Source organism: Platichthys flesus, chromosome 12 (assembly GCF_949316205.1).
Source record: "Platichthys flesus chromosome 12, fPlaFle2.1, whole genome shotgun sequence".
NCBI classification, from domain to species: domain Eukaryota; kingdom Metazoa; phylum Chordata; class Actinopteri; order Pleuronectiformes; family Pleuronectidae; genus Platichthys; species Platichthys flesus.
The window spans coordinates 17,169,447-17,195,099 of NC_084956.1; the positions used below are offsets into that span (position 1 = coordinate 17,169,447).

At 41.1% G+C, this 25,653-nt stretch overlaps 1 protein-coding gene across 1 annotated transcript in view; it reads left to right on the top strand.

Moving 5' to 3' along the window:
- The window catches only part of cdh23 (cadherin-related 23), a 144,425-nt gene that overhangs the window by 79,072 nt on the left and 39,700 nt on the right, over positions 1 to 25,653 (top strand). The window contains exons 11-22 of the mRNA XM_062400417.1: positions 114 to 263; positions 1,304 to 1,462; positions 13,938 to 14,002; positions 14,697 to 14,934; positions 16,536 to 16,641; positions 17,294 to 17,421; positions 20,961 to 21,033; positions 21,963 to 22,079; positions 22,425 to 22,537; positions 22,749 to 22,856; positions 24,897 to 25,086; positions 25,389 to 25,534. Coding sequence (XP_062256401.1) covers positions 114 to 263; positions 1,304 to 1,462; positions 13,938 to 14,002; positions 14,697 to 14,934; positions 16,536 to 16,641; positions 17,294 to 17,421; positions 20,961 to 21,033; positions 21,963 to 22,079; positions 22,425 to 22,537; positions 22,749 to 22,856; positions 24,897 to 25,086; positions 25,389 to 25,534 — 1,593 coding nt within the window. The remainder of the gene's footprint in view (positions 1 to 113; positions 264 to 1,303; positions 1,463 to 13,937; positions 14,003 to 14,696; positions 14,935 to 16,535; positions 16,642 to 17,293; positions 17,422 to 20,960; positions 21,034 to 21,962; positions 22,080 to 22,424; positions 22,538 to 22,748; positions 22,857 to 24,896; positions 25,087 to 25,388; positions 25,535 to 25,653) is intronic.

Sequence of the window (25,653 nt, forward strand, 5' to 3'; positions counted from 1 at the left end):
ATGTTATCGTCTATATTCATCACTAGTACTTTAGACGCAGAATATATATTACACTCTGCACATGTTCTCTCTCAACAGCTACTTTTCTTTCTGTCTTATCCTTCCTGCGGCAGGGGGTGAACAGCATGTTCCAGGTGTATCTGACAGGAAACAATTCGGAGTACTTCACCATCTCCCCCACAGCGGTGCAGGGGCGTGCCGACATCAGGATGAGGGTGGCCATGCAACTGGACTTTGAACGGATTCGCAGCTACAGCTTCTCTGTGAGTTTTCAACTCTGTGCCACAATGTCAAGACAGATTCAAGATCTTTTGGTGATAAGAACCAATGCCAATGTTAAACTAAAATGTACGATTTCCGCCGGGGGATATACGCTATGTCCCTCCTCCTTCCTTCACCTAAATGTTCCAGACATTTAGCTGTTGTTGCGAACGTGACTGTCCCAGACAATAACCTGCTGGTCTGTCCAAAAATGAAGGATTGGGTCTGTTTATGTCTGGAAATGGTTTAAGAAAAGGAGATTTCCCTTCGATGACCAAACATTGAGTTATTGAAGACAAAGCAGCTATAGTGTCCTTCCGTGTGACTGCCCTTGAATGAATTGTTGACCCGATTTCCAATCATCAAGAATGTTTCTTGCTACTTGTTTTTGTTTGGGCACAACGCTCATTCAGACTTTAGCTGTATCACTTTCTCAACACTGCACATTTGATTGAACAGTGAAAATGGTATTTTGACAACTAATTTTACCTCGGATTGGTTTACAGAACCAGAGAGGGCCATAATTAGTATAATCCAAGATAACCAAAGCTATTTTTAGCAAAAACTTCTTTGGCACAATAACTAATTTTTCCAGATTTTAGGATACTGTGAAATATCTCTTAAACATAAACCAGTATTTTACATATGTGTGTCTTCTTTTGGACTGAGAAGTATTATCTGAAGTTATAAGTAAATCTTAATTACTTCCACCAAGGAGGTTATGTTTTCACCCTTGGACAGTTGTTTTATGTGTCATGAAAAAATCCATTAATGTTGGTGCATATCAGAATCAGAGGGCAGATCCTGGATTATTTGTTTCACTTTAATTATAATTGCAACGTTTTTTCTAACAATTTGTAATGAATGGCTGACGATGAAAATGATCAGTTCATGTTCATGGGACTGAAATGAAAGAGTTTGTCCTATTTGGTGCAGATCGAATAAACTTCTAGTGACTTTGAATTTGGTTTCATATGGGGACTGTTGGGCCTTGTTGGAGGTTTGTGCTGCACTCTGTCATTATATTGTTGTCTCTCCTCAGCTCTTTGCCAATGAGTCCATGTCCGACCATGTGGGATTTGCCCGCATCTTCATTGAAATAATCAATGAGAATGATAACCGGCCCATCTTCAGCAAACCCCTGTACAACATCAGCATTCCTGAAAACACGCCCTCTGGTACCTCACTGTTACGAATCCTGGTGAGTAACATAGAAACCACTGTGAATTGTTTCCACTCTAGAGTGTGATAAATTACTCGCAGGGTGGTTTCTTGTGATTTATTTGTAAAGAACAATTCAAATGAAAACCAAAGAGATTACAATAACGCCTGACTTGCACTACTTGCTTATAAAGGACCAGTTCTCAGGTTGTCTGTCCGTCTGTGCGTCCCATTTTTGTGATCGGGTTGTCTTAAGAATGCCTTGAAGGAATTTCTTCAAATTTGGTACAAACATTCACATGGATTCATGGATGAACTAATTCTATTTTGGTGTTCAATGATCACGGTGGCCTCACAAAGTATGTTTCGATTTCAGAGGTCAAAGATAAAGGTCACAGTGATGAATCCGGGAACAGTAGTAATGTAGACGGAAACTGCACTGGCTGGCGGATGCATACAACCACAGTGCGGTATTTTTGCTAGGAATGAAATCTTGGTGTGTTTGTGTTCCCAATGTGACCCACTCTTTTGAGACTTTACCAGATGAGTTGTGGTTTATGGTGACTCGAGCTAAGCTGCCTCAGACAAAAGCACAAATAAAATGAAGACAAACTCATTCAAAACTCATTTTATTGGGTCAAAGTTGGTGATTACGCTCAAATTGCAGGTCATAGCTCACAAACGAGGTTTCATACACTTCAGTTTATTTGCTAGTCGAATTATAAATGACAGAATTAGCACTTCAAACTGGATAATTTTATTATCAGAGAATATTAAAATGTCTTGCTTTTTAGGATGGATTAATATCACCTCTGTAAATTATATTGACGTGACCCACTCCATTAAAACAAATCAAAATGAAGGTTTAGGAATTATTATCAAAAGAATATTGTAGATTAATTACCTCCAGCTGTGATAGTCTTTGTTAAGTTTCTCCCGGTTAAAGTGTGTCTAAGGTCACTCCTCATCCTCTTCACCATCCAGTCGCCCTCAGTCGCCGTCCTGAGCAGGAGTCACTTCTTTAACTAGATCAGAAAAATTCTCTGAACATTTTTCTATAACTGTGAATTACTATTCATTACTTGTCATTCCTGTGACAGAACACCTACAATCCACTAGATACAAGTGCAAAAAGCACAGTGTGAAAATCAATAGTGTTTATAGACTGGGTGCTCATGAAATGGAGATTGCAGGGCAGTCTAATACCCGATAAGACCAAGCTGATGTTGGCCTCGTGCAGGAGCGTGCAGCCTGCCGTGGAATCCTGATTGCTGAATGTAGCGAGAAAATTGGCTTTAAATAGAACGAAAAGTTACTGCACACAGTGAGGACTGCACTGGCATGGATGTCTGCACTCGTAGATTATACAATGTTAGATGAGTGTTTAGATATTCTGACCGGGCCACACACGTACACACACACAAACACACACACACACACACACACACCAGGCCTATGTGATGCCACTGGAGACACAATACAGATTAAACAGATATTTCCCACAATAAGCGCTCAGTTTGGCTCTGGGGCTGAGTATTTGAAATAAACACACAATCATACGCAGCCACAGAGGTGTCTCTGTGGCTTCAGAGGATATAACAGTGACTTACATTGATTTCTTGGAGACTTACTCTACCCTTTTACCATAGGTATTACCTGCCTAACCTTATCTTAACCTTAACCCAACTTTAAACGATGTCTTTATCTTCAAATTGTATCATTTACGTTTTAGGGATTTGTTCTTTACCCCATACGGAAGACAATGTCACATAATGTGACTATGGAAGCAGATTAAGGTCCCCACAACATGAGTTATGCCTGGACCACACACCCAAAAGCCCTATGAGATGCCACTGGAGACAAAATACAGATTAAACAGACGTTCCCACAATAATTGTGTTTGGATCTGGGGCTAAGAAATTGAAAAGAATACATGCACACTCACGCACAGACACACACACACACACACACACACACACACTCACACCGGCAAGGTCAACGCAAGGCTAAAACCAGACAAAGTCATTGGTCATTGCTGGCTTTTATCCATTTGTTATCCCATAAGACTTTTTATTAGATATATGTGTCCGGTGTGTGTGTTTTCAGTAATGTGTTTGCACAGACTTGTTTACCTATGTGGGTCTGTCATAATTTAGTTTATTAGTAATTTGGACTGTAAGTTACAAGGTTTGTAATCCAATGACAATAGGTGGGAGATTGTTTATTTATCTGCTGTAGTCTGATCAAACAAGTCCGCTTCATGAGTAATTTATTTTAGACCAGGTATGGCATCCGTGCACAAAGTTATTAAAGTCTGTAGTGAAGAGGATGTTCTTCCTGCGGCAACTGAGGAAATTCAGCATGCCGCGGAAAGTGATGGTTGAGTTCTACACAGCCATCATTGAGTCCATCCTCACCTCATCCATCACCGTTTGGTTCGCTGCCTCCACTGCCAAGGACAAGGGCAGACTGCAGCGGATCATTCGGTCAGCTGAGAAGGTCATCGGCTGTGACCTGCCGGCTCTCCTAGACCTGTTCCACTCCAGGACCAGAAAGAGAGCAGGCAAGATCATCGCTGATCCTTCCCATCCCGGTCACCACCTGTTCCAGAGACTTCCATCTGGGAAAAGGTTCCGGGCCGTCAGGACTAAAACCTCGCGTCACCTGAACAGTTTTTTCCCCATGGCAGTGGGGCTCACAAACAAGCCCCCCCCATCACACTGACTCTGCTGACCCCCCCCCCCCCCCACCCTCGCACATAATTTATAACACTACATTATTGGCACTACCACCAATCTTTGCACCTTAAAACCGAACACAACACATTTACTGTATATATTATTTTTTCGATATTGTTGTTTTTTATATTGATGTTTATATTGCTCTATATTGTTGTTTTTATATTGTTGTTTGTAAAGTGCACCAACCACACCAAGGCAATTTCCTGTATGTGAAAATATACAAGGCAATAAAAAGAATTCTGATTCTGATTCTGATTCTGATTCTGAAGCATATAAAGAAGTTAACTGCTGCTTCAAAGTGTTCATGCAGAAAGGAGGGCAGAGGAAAGAAATGATGAAGGGGGTGTTGTCAGTGATCAGTCATATTTCTTTATATGAAATCACCTGTTCTGGCGACTTCTCAAAGTATAGAGTGCGTAAATGTAAAACTGGTCCTGATCACATTCAGCGAGCACTTTTCAACCCGCTCCTGTGAGTCAGCACCAGGTAAAAAGGAAACTTAACCTGTCCGTCATCCAGCCGATAAGGAGAAATTATGTCACTTGTCAAGAGCAGAAGAGCATGTTGAGCTGAAGTATTAATTGTGATAAAGTCAATGAGGCGCCTAATGACTGGTTCTGTTATTATATGGCTTACGTTTCCACTAACCTCACGCTCACTTTATTCTTTACTTTATTTTACAGCATCCAGTGCCTGTGCTATTTAACTTGATTGGTCAAATGACAGGCAACTTTTCATTCCACTGACACTATGTTCCAGTATCACTGTTTCACTGTTCCACAAGTTCCAACTCTGTGCTTGTCTAACTGCAGTGAACAGGGCAGTGCACCAGAAGAAGACGAGCCTCTCTTTGCTCTCTGTCTGATGTGAGGTGGTCAGATTAAGCTGTAGTATGAAAAGGGAGGACAACTCTTGTAATCGTATTTCTCACTGTGGACTGGCCTGCCCTCCTCAATAAACAACACACACACACACACACACACACACACACACACACACACACACACACACACACACACACACATTAGAGGAACATTGGACCTTTTTGAAAATATTGTCATTTGCTTTTTTGCCCAGAGTTACATTAGAAGATGACAGTAAAGCAAAAAAACTTAAGATGCCTCCCTGCACCTAAAGCTAATGCTTATAAAATTCCTTAAAAACTACAACTTGGGGCTTTGACTTTGTTTTAAGAGAGCTGCTTTTGACATGCTGTCACTGTAGAAGGCTTGCTTCCTTTTCCCTGGACAGAGACTAGCTGTCTGTTTAACCCTTATTCCAGTCTGTAGTGAATCAATCTTCAAAATCCTTCCCAAATTGTGAAATTGTTACTTCAATTAGTGTTGAAGGTCTTTATGTTCTTCGTGATTTTTAAGCAGCATGGATATCGTGATCATTACTGATGTTGTTAGTGATGACAGTGCGAGACAATACCATCATGGTAAATAGGTTGGCCCTTCTAAAAATAGAGTTTTGCAAAAGGGCACAATGACAATGCAGAGAGGAAACGGGGGCCGGAGGATAAAAAACATAGCAGTTCATAAAACACAACATGTTTCATAAAATAAAATGTTGTGTTTTGTGAAATGTCTTCATGTTTCTTTGAAATGTTTTGTGAAATGTCATGTTGGGTAAAGTTTTGTTGTGTTTGACCCTCAGTGCCACGATATAGAGCGTCATATCCTAGATCTTGATACATTTTTGTTTTCAAAGAATGTATCTGTGCAGTGAATGAATAATGTGCAGGAGGTGGTTTGGATGTAAAGATGTTTATATAATACTTTATACCTATGCTAATTGAAATTCTACTTGTTGGTTTCCAGTTGTTTTTAGAAAACGCCAAACAAGCTATCTGATAATGCAATTGAAATGCTTTGTTTGGGTAAATATTCATAGCTCATCTGATCAGAGCTTATGTACAGTGTTAGTCAATGCATTACTCAGTGCCCGCTCCTGCATCCCTGTAGACACTGCTTAACATACAAGTACACACACGTATACACACACAGAGGCTGATGCTGTTTAATATTTATGGTCCGCAGCATTACTTATCATTATAAATATTTATTGTGATTTACTCTTTTGTCTGGGTCCTTTTCGCTCTTACTCTCTCTTTCTGTCTCTTCCTCACCCTGGAGACTTTAGACATAAGCAGCTGCTCGTATCAGTGGAATCACTCTGATTTTCTCTCTTTGGCTCTCAGAAAATGTGTCTTCTTTCATTTCTTATTTATAGTATGCCCTGGGTTATTGTTGTTTTTCCCCTTTTGTCTGTTTTACCATTATATAGCTAATGGTTTTCAGGTGTTGCATTGATTCACTTTGTGGTTACCCGTCTGTTTCTGCACGGATTAAACTCTCACTACCCATCAGGCTCAACATTAGGGGATATGAATGTTTAGGATTCACGCAATTTGAATAATACACTTTACTGTTACTTATACCATTCTACTGGAAGCTGATTTAACTTCAATGAAATACAGTATATCAGATTCAACATTGTTCTTGGTTAAGGTTCTGTATCTCCTACTGGTGCCGTGCTGTGTGTATTATGGGCCCGATGCAGATGCTGTATGTTTGAGAGCTAAGGCACAATCAAAAATGCTTACAGCAGAAGGCTATAAATTACAGAGTTGAGGATGTTTTGCTCCCGCCACTGTTTAGACAGGGGTAATAGTCACAACAGTAATTATAATTCATTATTGTAATTAAAGGGGTGAGGACCAGCTCTCTCCCTCTCACTAGTGGTAGCTCACACAGATTCATTGTTAATAATGCGGGGCTTATCATGAGGGTTTTGACATTGTGAGACGGGATGAGAATAGTTTTGCAGAGCAGAGGACAAACAGGCTGGAGCTGAGGCCAGTGAAACGTCTGAACTTTCTCAGGGTTCACTATTGGCTCTTTAGACACATTCCAAATGAGATGAAAAGAAGAGTTTTGGACATAGTGTGACGAGGTTAGGAGTTAGGTCTATTAATCTATTTGATTAAGATTATACAGATTAAAAAGTTAAGACAAATTATCTTCCCCACTGCTGTGCACAAAACTATGGCTGCAATTATCACTATTGTTCCTGCTAATATTAGTTTTTCTCATCGTAAATGGAAAAATAATGGAGTAATCTTGAGTCTAAAAATAATGAGATAGTGAAAATGTGAAAGGCAAGAGGAGTTCTATAGCTTGATTTTCTGTTTCCAACAGCTCAAATGTATTTATATATTTAGATTCCATTGACATAAAACACAAGTAGAATATCATCATAAGGGCATGGTCACACTGAACAGTGAGGCACTGACACTGATGACATAAGTAATGTAATAAGAAGTTACCATGTTCATGTCATGGATGTTTGAGTCACGTGAGGTTGAAGCACCTGCACCGTAAAACCTTGGATAGACTAGCATCTCATTTTAAGGGTCGATTGTTCCCTATTGTTCCCTGTATGTGATAATATGCTTGACCTCAGCCCTGCTCCCTTACCACACGGTCTTGGATAAACATCCGCCCATGTTTGTTCAGTCCACTCCTTTATAGTCGGTGTGTTTCTGTGTTGTACGTCATCATTTTCTAAATCTCTGTGTTTGTGCTTCTCTCATTTCATCATCACTGAGAACACGTAGAGAGAGAGAGTGTGTGAGGGAGAGAGGGTTGGGGGGTGGGACCAAGGCCTGTCTGCAAAGTGAGGCTGCCAACAAGAGAGCTCTGCATTAAGCCTTTTCACTGGCACCTCAAAATATCTAAAGCTTATGCCCACAATACGGTCCTCTCTCCATCTCTCTCCTCCTCTTCTCTTCATATTCCAGAGGTAACAGCTGTTTTTTCGAGTGTTCCACATGTGGTTGGTATAATTATGCGGTGGCTGTGCACACATGCAAACGGTAGAACTTATCTTGCAAGCTGTCAGTGTGCGCTGTAAAGACATCCACTCCACTTTATTGAGCTCCTCGTTCACAAAAGTATCCATTGTTAAAAAAGTTGTTTCTCTCCCTCTCCCACTCCTACTCTCCCTTCGTCTCGCCAGCCCGAGCGGATGGGAGATAATCGAAACAGGTTGTTCAATCCTGTCGGCAGGCAGCAGTCGCTGTGAGCACCCCCACCTGCTCGTTAATGGTTTAGAGAAATAAAGCAGTCGTAAACGTACATTCGCCACCGCCATTATGCTAAAGGGTCCGCAGTAAAAACACACACAGCTCCCATCAACCCCCGCAGGTGCTCTAGGTCACAGCTGGGGAACTGGCGAGAGATGCCATCGGTCCCCATATGATCCAAGTTTTTGAGGGGATTTAGATGTTTTAATTAGTTATTTTTTACTCAAGAGGTTTGAGTTTGTTTGCATCATTTCACTCTACTTTAGCTGCATATGCATGCAAATTAAGGATATTATATCAATTAACACCCATCAGTTTTGTCCCAGGAGTGTCGAGTGGGGAGTTGTTCAGGATATGTGATCATTAACATGATACATCACATCTCGGAACAGCCCCAACATTGTGTCTGTACATTTTCCAGACCGCTGCTCTGCTCTGAGACTTGTTCTGTTATATTGATCAGAGATTTAAGAAAGGCTCTTGTCCCGTGGCAATTTGTGTACATAGAAACAGAGACTGAATTAATCACTGAGAGGAGAGGGGAGACCAACACTGTGAAAAAGCTAAACAAAAAAGCCATTTAAATGTAATTCATACCTTTAGTTGTTTGACAACACCTGTAATGTATTTCACTTGTCGACACAAATTCAATTTTTGACTATGTTTAATACAAAATGCTTGATCATTTAAATCCACACGATCTGTGGAAGCCCCAGTGTAGGGAGGGGAAATCAACATTGCTTCAGTGCAAGAATGCATTGTAAAGTTCAGCCAATGCAAATGTTAGGCTTTAGCAGACAGAATGAGGACTGTGGATTTTGTCTCTCATGTCGTACTCATGAAATAGTGTCAGAAAGGGATCTCTTTGCTGCCACTGTAGACAATATGAATAATTACAGCAAGAGACTGTGGCTCCAGGAGGTACAGAGGGTTCTCCACTAACTAGTCTGCATTTCAAACTGTTCTTGAGCAAGATACTGAACCCCTTACTGTATAATTGGTGTGAAATAGAAAAAAATGGAAAATTAAAGCACTGAATATAGAATTATGAATATGTTCGTTAATTGGTAAATGCCTCCTGTAATACATGCTTAAGTATTGAAGCATGTTCAATGAGACTGAAAAAATACCTCCATAAATATGGTCCAATTATTAATGTATGAACGGTTATCACAATATTATTTTAAGACTTATTATCAATGTGGCGCATCCTTCAAGTGCGCATATTTCTCTTGGGGATCTTTGTTAATCATTCAAGCTGCTAAATTTCAATGGTTTAAGTAAAGGGAGTCGTCCTCACCCGGATAAAACACTGCTCCTAAAGTACTTCAACGCAGTATCTTTTTTTTCCATCTACGTCATCGGTAACATGTAACACTAACCCACCAGTTAGTTTGGCATATCAATGCCATTGCAACTGTCCCTACTGCAGTGTTTAATGTTCCCGACCTCTGGGGCCTGACATTTCCAACACATGCTGAACCAATCACAAAAGAGTGGGCCACAGCTGACCAATCAGAGCAGCCTTGGCTTTTTTGGAAGGGAGCCAAGCGTTAGAACAGAGCCATTGAGACAGAGGGTAATAAGAGGCACTGCAGCAGTGTACATTGGGCACGAGACAAATAAAGGGTATTTTAAATGTTGTAAAATATAAATCCATTTTACTAGACCCCATACTGATGATAAACGAGCTGACATGGTTTGAAGAAAATTCTTTTCCTGAGTTCGAGAACTGTGATTCGAAGTCTGTGAGGACCTGTGTATCTTCCTCAATTTGCATTTCACTCCCATGGTGACTGTGAGTGCAGTTGGAGCTGCAAACCTCCACACTGCTTATCCAAACACACTCTGAAATGATGTTCTGCTTAAATATGCAAACGTGTACAGCACTTAATGTCTCCCATGAGTGAAACATGATCTGCTTTGTGCATCTCACACCTAACTGTACAGTACAAAATGCAAAGTGTGTACATGAAGCGGTGCTTGAATATAACTTATCACACTTATCACAGCATTAGTAACAATCGATCTGTGATCTTGTCGTGGATAGAGAAAATGAGAGAGAGTTCGACACCAAGCCTTTACAACAGCCCACATTAGAAGAGCCGATGAAGATAACCTGACAACCATGTCTTCCTCGTTTTCTCCCCCACAATGATTGTCATAAACTGGACATCTTCACTCTGGTGGGGTGTGTGTTTGTGTGTGCGCGTGTATGTTATCTGTCCCTTGTGCTTGTGACACGGGAGGTTGCCTCTGTTTGGACTGGGGGTCATCTCTATTTTGACAGCAGTCTTTGACAGCCAGTAATTGGTTTCCTTTGCCATGCCTCTCAAAGCTCCTGCAGAAAAAGCAATTTTAGGAGCCAATCAATTCAAATTCCAGCTCACTCAAGATAGAAAAGCCTGTGTAGCTTTAACCTCCCTCGCTGTCCACAAGATAGCTGGGATGATAATCTACTCCTGTACCCTCTTCAACCCAACCCCAGCCTACCTGTGTACACACTATACCCCTGGCTTTCTGTCACCCACGGGGGGAAGCACTCGTTTCCGCTTTCTCTTGAAGTCAATTGAGTGTGATAATAAGAGTTTATACTGTTATAAGTGGTTGAGGTGTGTGTTTATGAACCTGGAAAAACATGTGCGTCTCTGTCCATGTGTTCATACAAACATATGCACCCATGCACACATTATACTTTTCATACAAAAACATTCAGTACATGCATCCAATCATCAGACATGTGCATTAACGGGCATGCAGACACATATGAATGCACCGGTACGCAGGTACACCAACATCTGTACCGAACACACACACACGCAAACACACATCCACGGTGGTGTTTGCCTACCGGCTTCTCCATTCTGATGGAAAGAAACACATCATTTAACCAAACTGGTCAACTGAGAACTAATTTCTCTTTTGTAGTTACTGCCTGAGGTCCCCAGGGGTGGCAGAGTTTATATTGGCAATCAGCAGCTCACTGACTCTTTGTGCAGAAACTTCTTAACAGCTTAGTTTGGATTTTGATCAGAACACTAACTCTGATACCTCAGTGCTCTGCTGCAGATTTTCACCATCGCACTCTGTGCCCAGTCATTATCTTGAACACACAGTGCCATTATGTCTTGGTAACTTGACATTCAGAGAACAGGTAATTAACCATCAAGGTTTTGTAGAATTGTGTTCAATAGCAATTTCTATCATCACCACAGTTCTTTTGGTTCTTTGAACTCACTTATTTTGGAGGGTCGCTGTTTTATGAAGCCATTAGCACTGCTCGTTTGGCATGAAAACTATGGATCCCTGTGAATCATGTGTTGAATCATTGTCATTGAGGCACATCCCGTTTTATGTCTGTATCATATCCTAATTAAATCAGACACACACAAACTCTTTGTGCAACCCACTTCATCAACTTTTCCATCAATGTCCACTGCGCAAACCAAAAAACAGTTCAACTTCTGTGGCGACAAGGGGTAAATGTACCCATACCCGGGTGTCAAGGACCCAACCCCATGGTGTTAAGTTACCGCAAATCCCTGAACAATCACGCCCATCCATCTGCTGCCGGCCGTCTGTGTCTAAAGTTGAAAGTCTTTGGTGAGCAGTTGGAAAAGTGACTGTGCCGTACTGTCATGGTGATTGTTTGAGCAGTGAATGAAGGAAATTGGGGGGGTGGGGTGGCTATCGCCTTTCCTTCTCTCTGTATGTCTTTTTTTCTCGCTCTACGTCTGTCTGTTTCCGTGGTGTGAAGGGCTTGGCCATAGAGGCAGAGGCAGCATTAGCTTACAGGCTGAACCTGGCTCCTGTCACTGCCACGATAGCTGTCACGCTAACACCCCCACCACTATCATTGGAGCACTTATGGGCCTGTCATTCACATGGGATGGAGGGAGGTGTCAGGGGGGAAAGAGTGTGCCAAGGGAGATATGTAGAGGAGAGTGGAAAGAGACAGTGGAGACTCAGGCATAGCTCAGGATGCAGAGAGAAGGGCGGGGTAAGGAAAAGATAAAGGGGGGAGAGGAGGAGAGGGAGGAGGTGGGAAGTTGCAAAAAGAGTGAGGGGAAGAAGCAGTTGAGTGGCATTAAATGATGCGGTCATTGAGACACGACACATGGAAACTCAAAGGTTAATATAAGAGCCAGACTAAGGTCCCAAACACCTCACAAGTATTTAGCGTCCCTCTCTCGGCTCATTGAGCAGGATGTGCTTCGGTGCACCTAACAACAAAGTGGAGGCCATTTGGACATTAAAGAGAAACACTGATTCACTATCCAGAACGTTGCGGTGGAAGCTCTCTGTGAAATTTCGGGCTTGAGCTAAACAGCATGGTGTAATTTTTAGAGGGGTGGAAAAAAACATTGATAGCTGCAGCCGTTGTTCCATCTGTTGAGAGGAATCATAGATGCACACTCACACAGATGTACGCACACATATCCATCAATGCATTTGATTTAGAAGGCAGATATATTCTTGAACACACATAAATGTGCACATTTAGTTACAGCTAAATTCTTCAATGAGTATTAACTCTTCTTGGATGCATATTTACACTACTCTCACAACATCGGCTTTTGTGCATAAGTCACAGCCAAATGCAAAAAAGATCATGTGCTATACATTCACGCACAGGCCCTCATAATAAGGTCGGTTTTAGGGCATCACTGAATCACAGTGACCAGCAACGTGGTTGACAGAGCAGGCTGCAGACACGTTCAGGTTTGGCCCTTCAACTGACTGCAGAGCCACTGAAGTGAAACTCTATTACAACAGCCTCTCCAGGCACGATCCATCAGCTCTGGCACAGCATCCTGCGTGTACGCATCAGTGCATGTGTGCACATGCGCATGCATGTGTTTAAAAAGACAAATTGTGTTAATGTGGCATTTCATAATGTACACGTTTTCTTGTAAGTGTTGTTCTTTATGTGGCATTTCTCCGACACCCTTTTTATCTACAAAACTTGTTAGCAGCTGTTTTTAAGGCTGCGTTGGTTCATGTGGGTGAATGAAATGTATCAGTTCTCCCTTCAGATTTTATCCAGTCAACACCTGAGAGAGTGAAGTGTGGCTCGCATTTCTTCAAATGAAGTCATACAGTCACACACAGATGTTAGAATGACATATTGTTGAAATGGAGTGAATCATGACAGAATATTTGATGCAGCCATTTGTGTGCATCCTGTCAGTAAATAGACTGTTGTTTACCACAAAGGCTTGTGCAGAACATCACAAAGGCTCAAATGTACGATTATAAAAAATAAATAACTTTTACATGAACATGAAATGATCATGTTACCCTGCTGTTATGAAAACTTCTAGTTGTCATAAAATCTCAATTGAATTTGACTTATTATCAACCAAGTCATAGAACTTTGTGACAGAAACTTCCTTTAATAAAAGCACGTAATGAACTCCCCTCCCTTCAGTTATTAGAGGAGCAAAACATAAGTCGGCAACAAATAATCACTCACTAAAGTGGACAACAATTTAGTTTTTTTCATTTTTCTGAAAGATCATAGAGAATTAACAATGAAATAAAACCAAAAGCAGGTGATAAATAAATGAGAATCTGGATAAAATACTGATGGAAGACAAAAGCAGAAATTCTCATCAACCTTCGTCAGGAAGTAAAGATGATATTTTGAAAGTTAACTATTTTTCCCTGTATTCTCTGCACAGGCTACAGACGGAGATGACGGCCCATTTGGGCTTGTGCGTTACTACTTCAGTGATGAGCCAGACCAGTAAGATCAATTCACACACACACACACACACACACTCAAACAGTCAACACAAACATACAACCACATTAATTTTTCATTTATATGGCCTCTTGTGAACAATTCCACTGCAATGTTTGAGCCACACAGCCCCGCCCGAGACAGCTGAGCTTCAACGATGTCTGGCACTTTTCCTCACGTCTGCTCTCTTCAAGCCACAAATATATACACAATTGCATACAAAGAAAAACACTATCATTTAATTAATTCATTCAATATCTTCACTGTATCAGTTTGTGTTGCTTCCCATTTGTTTCTCTATAACTTGTACGTTTTCGTTTGGTTTATTTTGTCATTTCTTATCGTAGTATTTTTTTATTGTTACTTTCTATGCAAATATTTGCCCCTATTGATGCAAACATGAGAATAACATTGTTGTAATATAATCATTAAATTGTTCTTATTTTATTGAAAGGTATTATCTAGACATATAAACCTACACTGTTGTAACAAAGACCTTTTCTCTTTATAATAACAGAAACCATTAACTAGAATGACAGTCATTATGTGATGAATTGTAATATACATTTTATTAAGCCTCTAAGAAACCATAAACTATTAAGTTTCTCATTACCAGATAAAATAAAAATAAAAATCACTATCACCTCCCTACCACAGACACTTTATCCAATGGTTCTTTTACTGATTTTTTGTCCAGGTTTTCATTAGATGATGAGACTGGCTGGGTCACTCTGCGGGCCAGTCTGGACTACGAGCTGATGCGGCGTTTCACGCTAACAGTGCTGGCGAGGGACGGCGGCGGCGAGGAGACGACGGGGAGGATCCGTGTGAATGTGTTGGACGTCAATGACAATGCACCGCTCTTCCAGAAGGAGGCATATGTGGGCTCGCTGAGAGAGAACGAGCAGGCTGTACAGCCGGTGGCACGAGTCAGGGTGAGGCGTGATTAAATATGCACGTTTGGTTATAGTTGTAGAGTAAATTATTGATTTAATAGTAAATTATACCTATAAACCTTTTCTTCTTGGCAGTGTGTTCCCATATCATTTATTCTAATAAAGACCACTTCTGCAACAGAGGATCTCTACCTGATTGCAATTAATTATAATACCACCAGTCATCAAAGTCACAAGCGTTTGATTTTGCTGCATAGCTCTTCCATATTTCCTCTGATTGACGATGGAGTTACTGTGTGTTTGTGGGTGTGGGTGTGGGTGTGCACTGTTTCCAAAAGGAGCAGGTCGCCCTGGTGTGTTGGCCATCACTCACTGCCACACAAAAGCCAAAGGTACACAGGCACAGTTGTAACTAATGGCTCAGCGTTTCCTCAGATTGCGCCCTGGAGAGAAAGACTATTACGTCCCTTGCGGCGGCGGCTGCAGCGGTGGCTTACCCTGCCCCAGTGCACCGTGGTGCCTTGTGTTCACGTTTAGGGAGTTGAGCTGATGACTGGACTCAACGCTTGGCTCACTGTGTTTGATTAGTCTGAGCTAACCTTAAACGCTGCTGATATTAATACGCTGCCCGAGAGGAGCTGGGGAAGGCAGTCGCCCAATTCTGTATGTCAGCGATATGCCCTGGAACCTCTCACACACACACACACACACAAACTGCTCTGGAAAACAGGCAATATAGAGGAGGAAAGAGAAAAGGGGCTGAAATATATGGGAGAGGGTGTGTTGAGAGACAAAGCAAAGAAGATTTTTCAGCACTTTACTTCACTCTTTTTCCGAACAATGCCTGCAAGGTTTGTGCCTCCTACCACTATACTTAAGCTTTCCAACTAAACCTTTTTTCATTTTCTCTAAACTTCTGATTCCATTACTTCCTTTGCCACTCGTCTATTTGATTTACTTCCCCCTACTCGTCTTACCTCTGAGTGGTAAATGACAGTCTAATATGAAACATTTGTTGTAATGTAATATTTCTTTATCACACCGGACAGTCTGGAGAGAAAAACACAGCTTAATAGGTTGTGAGAAGGAAAGGTATCGCCTACTCAACATTTTGGCATTATATCAAAGAGCAGATATATGCGTGTAATGGAGAGATATAAGTGAGTGTTTTGACAACCTGTCCAGCGTCTAATGATGCCAGTGAGGCCCAGTAGACCCTCCTCACAGCCGGAGGACTTATTTTTAAGTTCCTGCCAACTGGAGAATAATGAGGGGGCGTCGTCATTGTTGTTGATGTTGTTGTGCATTAGCCCTGCAAAGTATGGTTTCATCTGTCCTCTGCCCGCTTGGCTTGTCATGGCTCAGTTGGTGTTCCTCCAGTATTGGCGCCTGCGTCACTTGTAGCCAGCATCAGCTTTAATCTATCCAATAATATGTCATCACTGACTGCCAGCTCCCCTGCTGCACGTATACACAGACACACAGATGCACTCATGCAGCGGAAACATACACACATATAAATATAAGCACTGCCGGCTGAAGCATCTTTTGTCTTGTCTCACTCACTCAAAACTTCCTCTATGTGTGGGCTGTCACAGAGCCACATGTTAAAGGCTCTCCCATCCTCCACTCTCCTACAGGCTACAGATGAGGATTCTCCTCCAAACAACTTCCTGACATACACCATCACTTCAGCCTCGGCCTTCCTCGAGTACTTCAGCATTACCATGGTAGAGGGCTACGCAGGTACACCCACTTCCAGGAGCATGAAACCACAGTTTTATTTGGTTGAGCATAAGACACATTTTAAGTTGTTTACACTTGTATACTTTTGTTTGTTGCTTGTCATTCAACCCACAACTTTACTAATCTGGGATGTTGCTGTCACATCACAAATAATATATTTTGAATTTGTAGATCAGCCACGGAAGAAGTGTAGTCACAATTCATAATAAAACGACAACTGAAACTGAAGAATAGTAAAACCCTTAGCCTATTCGACGACTAATTTTAATGTACACATTTACTGATTTATCTACACATATGCAGATCTATGCATGCTATTACAGATTTGTCTACACTTTTACAAAACTCAAGACACAACGCAAATCACATTACACATTAACAGATATTATTCCACGTTTACAAATCTGTTTACTTACACAAATATTCTTTATGCACATTTGGAGGTTCCTGTAAGCATAAACAAATATTTGATAATGCTTACAGGATCTACATTTGCCGATAAACATTTACAAAACTGATTACGCACACAGAGATTGAGATGCATTTACACAACTCTACAAAAACACATACACACATCCAAGTTATATTGCTGAAAAATTTCCAACATACAAAAGCTCAATTTTCTGCGTCTGTGTGTCCCTCCCTCCGCCAGTGGTAAGTGTGATTAGGCCTCTGGACTACGAGCAGATTCCCAAAGGGATGATCTACTTGACAGTGATGGCCAAAGACGGAGGAAACCCCGCTCTCAACAACACCATCCCTGTCACAGTGGAGGTGATAGTAAGTACAACACTGCACACACACACACACACACACACACACACATACACACATCTTAGAACATTTATAAATGGTCACATTTTTTTCTGGTATTTTAAAGTTGCCACAAGCCCAAAGCGGCAACAAGCTTTCGATATTTATATTTTTCATACTGTGATTCAAAATTTCTAAATCTGGTTTGTCAATTGTGAGGTTTAAAACAAATTATTATGACCCAACTACTCTTTATGTTTATGTCTTACCAATTTACATTGATTTGTTAATATCACAACAGTTTATATTAAGTTTATAGTTGCAGTATATATTGTGCAGTTTCACTGCACCCTTAGAGGAAAATAATGAAGACTTCTTGTGAGGGAGACAATTGCTGTGTTGTCCATGGTCATATTGATATGATTCCACAAGCAGATTTTGGTTTGATGTTTAATGTCACTGACATGGATCAGAGGGTTTGATGAATTTTCCTAGAAACCAAAAGTGGGTTAGAGTTAGGCTTCAGCCAGTCCAGTGTAACTCCATTTCTCACAAAGAGGTCACAGGGGTCAGGACAGACTGACCAGAACAAAAACCAGGGGAGCAACTGTCCAGTTTTTTCATTTATTTATTTTATCACCATGTTCACCTGATATATTTTAACGTAGTATACACATTTACTACTGTATTTTTTCTGCACATTATTTTAGCTTGAAAGTGGCCCTCAGAAAAGTACATTCATTCACGTTCATAATGACTCCCAGGCACTGCTTGTAGGAAATACAATTAAAATATGAAATGTTATAAATAAATGTGAATTCATTTTTAATTAATAGAATATAAATATGAGAATTGATAAGCATCCAGCAGAGTGGTAAGAGAAAGTACGCAAATTCATCCCTTAAACTTTGGTAAATATATCTATATGGTGGCTATCACTCTGGAGGTCCGATCTGAATTTATATTAATTTATTGTTAATACTGTAATTCAGGCTGTGAAATGTGTATACATTTCCGTAGCATTACTGTGTGTATTGAGACAGTTAATATTTTTATTTTTTCAAAAATCATTTGACTCATTCTAATGATGTAACATTTTTTATTTTCGGATTGCTTACATAGTTCAAACTAGTATTTTGTCTTAACTTAAATCCTTTTAATTTGCTCTTTATATATATATTTATATGTATATATAAAAACAAAAATATCAACAAGCTTGGATTTCTTTCAGGAAGTGTTTAATGACTCTTGGTGCTGTGACAGACAATCGAGGATTATCGCGAGAAATGTGACACTGTGATAGAATCCTTGCAGTCGCTCCCACGTTCAAAGTCACATCTCTAAACCTTTACAGGAATCTTTGCATTTAAGTGTGAGGCTCGAGACATGGGGAGGGGAAATTATGGAGCCTTTTCTGAATACAGACTTCGTTTTATTTTTTAAATGTTGATTTATATGACCAGCAAGATCACAGTCGATTGGTTAACTTCCACTTCACTCCCATATTGGGTTTTAGTATTTCCTCATTGTCTGAATTAAACAGTTTGATTCATGTCTGACTGCAGCATTGTTTTCATTTTTATCACAGACTATGCAGCTATCTGAGCTTCCAGTTGGGTTTGTCAGTCTTATCTCTAAATGTCTTTTTTTGAGGCGGTGGAAGAAGTCGCACTCATCTACACACTCACACTGATTGTTTAATATCTTAAAGACTTGCTCAAGGTTGTGGCTCCTATTTCTACAAGATATTGCTGCTGTTTCTGTTTCAACATGATAACATTATATGTGTCTTTCTTTCTTGTTAACGTGCCATCTCGCTTTTCTCATGGTGACCATCCCATGCATGTCTTATTTGTTTCTCACATCAGGATTTTCCATATTTATATCTAATTAATTGATAAACATTTTTATCAATTAATTAATTCATTTCAGAAACTAGTAACATATTTTATAGGATAGTGGATATGTTTTGTGCAGATCGTTTTTGATACATGTTTGAATACTGTTTTTGTGTTGTTCTACAACAGTTCAGTCAGATAACTCATGTTACGAATATTTATTGCAGAAGGATTAGTCTGAGTTTGCCGTCTAGGCTCCGACTTCATCACTTCCTATTACCATGAAGTAATGGGGAGGGATGAGCAAATATATTTAAGCCCCCTGTCAGAGCCTATAGATGGATGCTGGGTTGGTGGAGGGACTGAATCGACAGGCAGCAATGAAGACGCAGGGCAGCAGAGGCATTGACAAGCGAAGGGAGAGATGTGAAATCTTTTGATTGACTTCCTATGCATCGCCCCATTAATATGCAATCCTGTACATGTATCATGTACCAATCGCTATAAGCAATAACATAAACCACTATAATGTATCACTGCTTTTGCAACCCCTGTCCGTTTCATTTAGGGAGCACATTAGAAAAATTACATCCTGCACACTCTTGTATAATCTTTCTGAAATGTATTGTAAATACAGTAGAAGTTGGATCATTAGTTTCATAAGATATATTGTTTTTCTATTGCACTGCAAGCGGCAATGGTTTTGATGGAATCCAATTAATTCCTATGTTATGTAAATGTGGTGAACCTACTAAATCTGTACTGCTGACGACAGTCTGTCAACAGACCACAAGGTTTAGGTGTCATTTTTAAAATAATTGTGTCTGCTTTTTTCTGTTGTAAATTGTAAAGATGAATGTTGATCTTTGCAAAGATACTGTAAACACAGCATAATGAGCAAGCAGATCTCATAGACATGCTTCTACTAATTTCCCTGGATAGACATCCATTATACATTTTAGTTTTTAGTCGTAAAAGAAGAAATGACAGTAGAATAGATGAATCCGGCTGGAGCAGTCTTTGATATGCAGGGACAATAAGCACATCTGTACACATCCTACATGAAGGAGAAATTCTGAATAAAACAATGAAGAGATCTTTTCTTGCAAAAACCAACAGGGAGACATGTGCACAATTCTGTATTCCCTCTCTCTGTGTCTGCATCCCTCTCTCTGTCCTCCAGAGTGTCGTGACTCACGCCACAGGGGTTTATCAGGCGCTGGCAGCATCACACACACACAATGCTTTGCAGCAGAGTAACACAGAGCCCAGACAGATAATGGTAGCAGTGACTGTTGTTTAAGTGTTAACATTTCTCAGCGGCTCACACAGTAGGGAGCCTCTCTGCGAATAGCCACACAACTGGATGTGTTGGTGTGAAATGGAGTCTAATTCAATGAGTGGGAGGTTGTGAGAAACATAAATGCTCTGGTGAAGTCTGTGTAAAATTGGAATTGGAAGCGATTCCATGTGGTAGCCATTCATTCCCGTCACATTACAGGTCTTGGGGTAATCTGCTTTTTCAATCGACTGACTGGTTATAATCTAAAAAGATACTGCTACCGCTGTTTTACTAGTTAAAAACATTCTGTCCTCCTCGGTGTCTAAATTAATTTCAGTGCTAGTGTGTGATGCAGCTTCAAATCCCTTGTTTAGTTCTAGAAACTGCATGTTCTTATTGTTTAGCTCATTGATTTGAGCTGTTGTTGATATTTATGCCTCCCCCAGGATGAAAACGACAACCCACCAGAGTTCAGCAGGCCGTCCTACATCGTCAAAATCCCAGAGAACATTAATGCTGGTGAGTCATTTGGGGTTACACTTCGGTTTCTGGAATACATTTTCTGCTCCGCACAACCAGCACCGCACTTAAACATTCCAAACAGCTCAAAGATTGTGAGTAGCACATATACGCTCCTCTCACCTGAATTGCCTCACTATTAGCATATTCGACAAATAGCTCTGCTTTCTTGGGGGGGTATATTTTTTTAATATATTATTTAATTTGCTACCTCTAGCCTTTACTGTCTTATTTTATTTTGACTTTGCATAAATGCTCAGACAGAACGCAGCATGTTGACTATTCAAGGCAAACTCACTAGCTGCTATATCCATTCTTATGCATGCAGTCAGAGGACTCTTTTATCACAGACAATAGATTAGTTTCCAATTGCCAGAGGGAATTGAGATATTTGACCATCCCTTTCTCTTTGCGAGCTCCAGCAGACAGATGTTGGACACTTTTTGTGTCTCGGACCTGATTTGAAGGAGCACATAGCTGAGCGGCTCAGGCCAGGGCTGAGGTTTAGAAGACTATGGCTAAAGTGCTTGGCCGAGCTCTACTGAGCCGAGGGCCTCGGGCTTGGGCTCCCAGGCTGAGCTCAGGGCTAGCCCTGCAGCGCTGACTAGCTTCTCATCCCCCGTCCTGCCCTGGTATTGATCAGGACTGTGCCAAGTATGGGCTGTGCCAAACAAGCTGATAATCCACTAATCCATAAACCCACTCACTGCCAGGCCATTAGTAGAGCTGTGGATGGGGGCGGCAAAGAAATTAGCTCTGTGAATGCCATTTCAGTCTGTCTCTCCCTGTCTGTCTCCCCTTTACTAGACTTCATATATTTTCCCCATGACTCTGTCTCTCAGTTCAGTTTATTTCCCCTCTCTCTATCTCTCTGTGAGTTGTAACTTTCTTTCTGGCTCACTCCCTTCATCCCCCCCTCCCGTCCACAGGGGCAACTGTGCTGCTTGTGAATGCTACTGATTTGGACGCCTCGCGGGAGTTTGGCCAGGCCTCACTCATCTACTCCCTGGAGGGCTCCTCCCAGTTCCGTCTCAACTCACGATCAGGTGTGTGTGTGTGCAAGTGTTGGTAGTTTCTGAGAGTAGATTTTTTTTAGATAAAATGTTAGATTTCATTTGACTTTACTGTTAATTTAATTAATTATTTTTAAGCATCTCTATTTTTTTTTTTAGATCTACTGCTTATATGCAAGTTATATTTGTTTTTGCAACATTCTTTGATCTTTAACACTGTCTAAATGGAAAAGAGCTGTTAGTCCATTTTACTTTATCCATTCTGACTTTTAACTCAATTCATCCTGCCAGGAAAGCGCTTTGTAGTGACATCTGTCACTTGAATGCTCTGGTGGTTTAGTGCTTTAAATCGTTGAACTGATTCCGTGTGTGTTTCAGGGGAGATCACCACCACAGCCCTGCTGGACCGAGAACTGAAGTCAGAGTACATCCTGATAGTCAGAGCTGTGGATGGAGGGGTGGGCCCTCAGCAGAAAACTGGCATCGCCACGGTAACAACTTTGTAGCCATCACTCATCTGATCATACACACGGCTCTTCAGGTTGCTCTCCATTGTTTAACCAGAATCCTTTGGAGTGTAATTATTTTCTGTTGTACAAATATCTTTACTGCTTACAAAACCATGATGGTCCAAAGTGTTTTGTATAACTTATGAAGTTATTTCCCATTTCCCTTTATTTCCCTCTATCCTATTGTGTTTAGGTGAACATCACCATCCTGGACATCAATGACAACGCGCCCCTGTGGAGGGACGAGCCATACAATGCCAATGTAGTGGAGATGAGCCCGATAAACACAGACGTTATCTCTGTGAGTGCACCTCGCCCAATTCAGTGAACTTTACCTGGTTGATTTGCCGCAGTTAATAAAATGGTAATGTGAACAACACAAATGAACACATCAATCCATCCATTAGCTGTGGCGCTTATCCTCTCAGGGTCGCGGGGGGGCTGGAGCTAATCCCAGCTGACATTGAGCGAGAGACAGGGGTCGTCAGTCTATCACAGAGCCGTAAATGAATATGCCAGAATAATAATTTGTTACTTAATTGGAGTATGATGGGTGGTGTTTAAAGCATACCTTTTGAAATGTTTGTCTATAGTTGTCTACCCAGATCTGAAGCAGAGAGAATCTGAGTATTTTAGTGGGGGTTTATCTGTTTTGATAGATTTAAGTCTGTGGCTCAATTCGATTCCTCTTTGCCAACTTGAGTCAGGCAAAAGGTGTGGTTTTAATAAAAATGCCTTGTTCCAGGGCAGAGTGATCAGATTAAGAGGCATACGATTCACTTTAAGACTGTACATGAAATTACTTGGTGAAGGGTTTGTCTTGATGCATAGTCCTCTGTTATTAACGAAAAAATAATTATTACCGTGTAAGTAATCACAAAGCTCTAATATTACCCCAAACTTCTCTCATTGCTGGTGTCTTTGGCAGTGTGTTGTTGTTAATTAAGCCTTGATTGTCCATTAATTAAGGAGGCGTCAGTGAGTGTAATTAAGGGAGTCCGATTGCTAATTAAAATGTAGCCTGCAGTCATATGTGACGCAAATTATTCAGCTGCTAGGCAGAGAAGGAATCGAGACCCCATCTTGAAGAGTGAGCAAGTAGAATGGAGAAATGGTGAGGGAAGAAACGAGAGCTATATGCCTTGCGTTGCTAAGATGTCACCTGATTTTCCAACAAATCTTGTTCTCTTCTACCTATTCTTCAGCCGAGTTCATTCATGGTGCATCCAGCGATGTGATGCATATGGTATGTGACTCCCTGCACTCAGTGGCCAGACACTGTTGCCCCTCTGACCATTTTTCAATAAATCGGACCACCCAGGCTTACAGTCCTGTAATTGGCCCCAATGTAGCCCTGTCCCAGCCAGTGTTTCCATGGTGACAAGAGGCCACCTGCTGAGTCCTCCTGGAGGTGTCCAGTGAGCCGATGAATTTGGTAGCTGTGCCCAGTGCAAGGATCAGCCCACTCAAATCTCAGAGCACACCATTGCTGCTGCAGCCTACATTCAAACCTATACACACACACATACACACACGCACATACACACGCACACACACACACACACTCTAATACCTAATTTCAAAATCTGAAATTTTTTTCTGCAAATCTGAAATCAGTCCAATGCTACATCTCAAAAGACTAGTCTCATGCACTGTCTCACCTGCTTTTAATGTGCTCCACTCGGATCAGAATTTGATCAGTCCAACTGGCTTCAGTGAGACATTCCACCACATCTTATATCACCTACCATTGTCTGTTCAGTTGCTAATCAATGGTCCTCCAGGATGCCTTCCTACTATGTCCCCTAAATAATTAAATACCTGCAAAACCTTTGTTTCTCTAATGACCAATTAACCAGTTTCCAGCATTTTTAGTCAGCGCACTGAATAATTGATCATCTCTTTAGAAATCAGCCAGTGTTTTAGTCGGGCTTGCGGCTTCACGCATTCATCACCCATTGCCACTGTGTCAGATAAGAGACGTTACCATTTTTCTTTCAGCTGACTGATGTGTTAAAGCAGTTGGAACGGGCTGCATGTTTGAAGATGCTCTGTATCTTTTCACTGATATTACCCTCATTATTACAAATACTGTTGTTCTTTTTGCTTCCAATATAAATTACTTCATCATTTCCCCTCTTTCTCTTTTCTGGCTTAAATCCTTCCTATCCTCATATCTTTTAAGGTCTTTTGTTAATCCACTTTTATAAAACCATACGCTGTAACTTCAGGATTCTCATACTGTATAGTCGAGCTATGGATGAGCAAGTTCCCTCTTGTTAGGAGGAACTCATGCTGAAGAAAATATTCATAACGGATTTTCCTTACTCTTCCCCTCCAGGTGTTGGCAGTGGACCCTGACAATGGGGGAAATGGGACAGTGGAGTACAGTATCAGTCCAGAAAACCCCTTCTACACCATCCAAAGCAGCACTGGGAAGATTCGCACTAGTGGGGTTACCCTGGACAGAGAAAGCTCCAACCCCAAGGATGCAGCACTCATGAGAACCATCATCATCTCAGCTGTCGACCGTGAGTAGTGTGGATGTTTGTAATGGTATGTCCATGACTGTTTTCAGATCTCTTTGCCTTTTATTGTGTGAATTTGACTCAGTCATGAAACTCTTTAACAATCTGTAAGCAATCTCAAATTGCATAATATCATTCTCAGTTGAGAGCTTTCAATTCTCTGCGATTAGCCTCTTTCTCAAGTTTTATGTTGACCATGAAAGTTTTTATTGTGGCTAATAAACTCTGTCACTTGAGTTTGTGTGGTTGTGTGCGTGTTGCATTTGTGTGTTTGACTTTATATGTCCCTCTGTCGCCCTCTTTAGGAGGTACGCCCTCACTACGTGCAACAGCAAGCGCCACAGTGTCTGTCAACCTGCTGGATCTTAATGACAACGACCCAACCTTCCTCAACCTGCCCTTTGTGGCTGAAGTGCCAGAGGGATTGTCCATTGGCTCCTCGGTTTTTAGGGTAAACATAAGGCTACATATGATGGCATTTAAAACCCAGCATGAATTAATATAGCTCCTTTATTTTTTGCCAACCAGTGTCAGAGGGGCACGGAAAGATTTTTGTCTGTGATGTTGCTC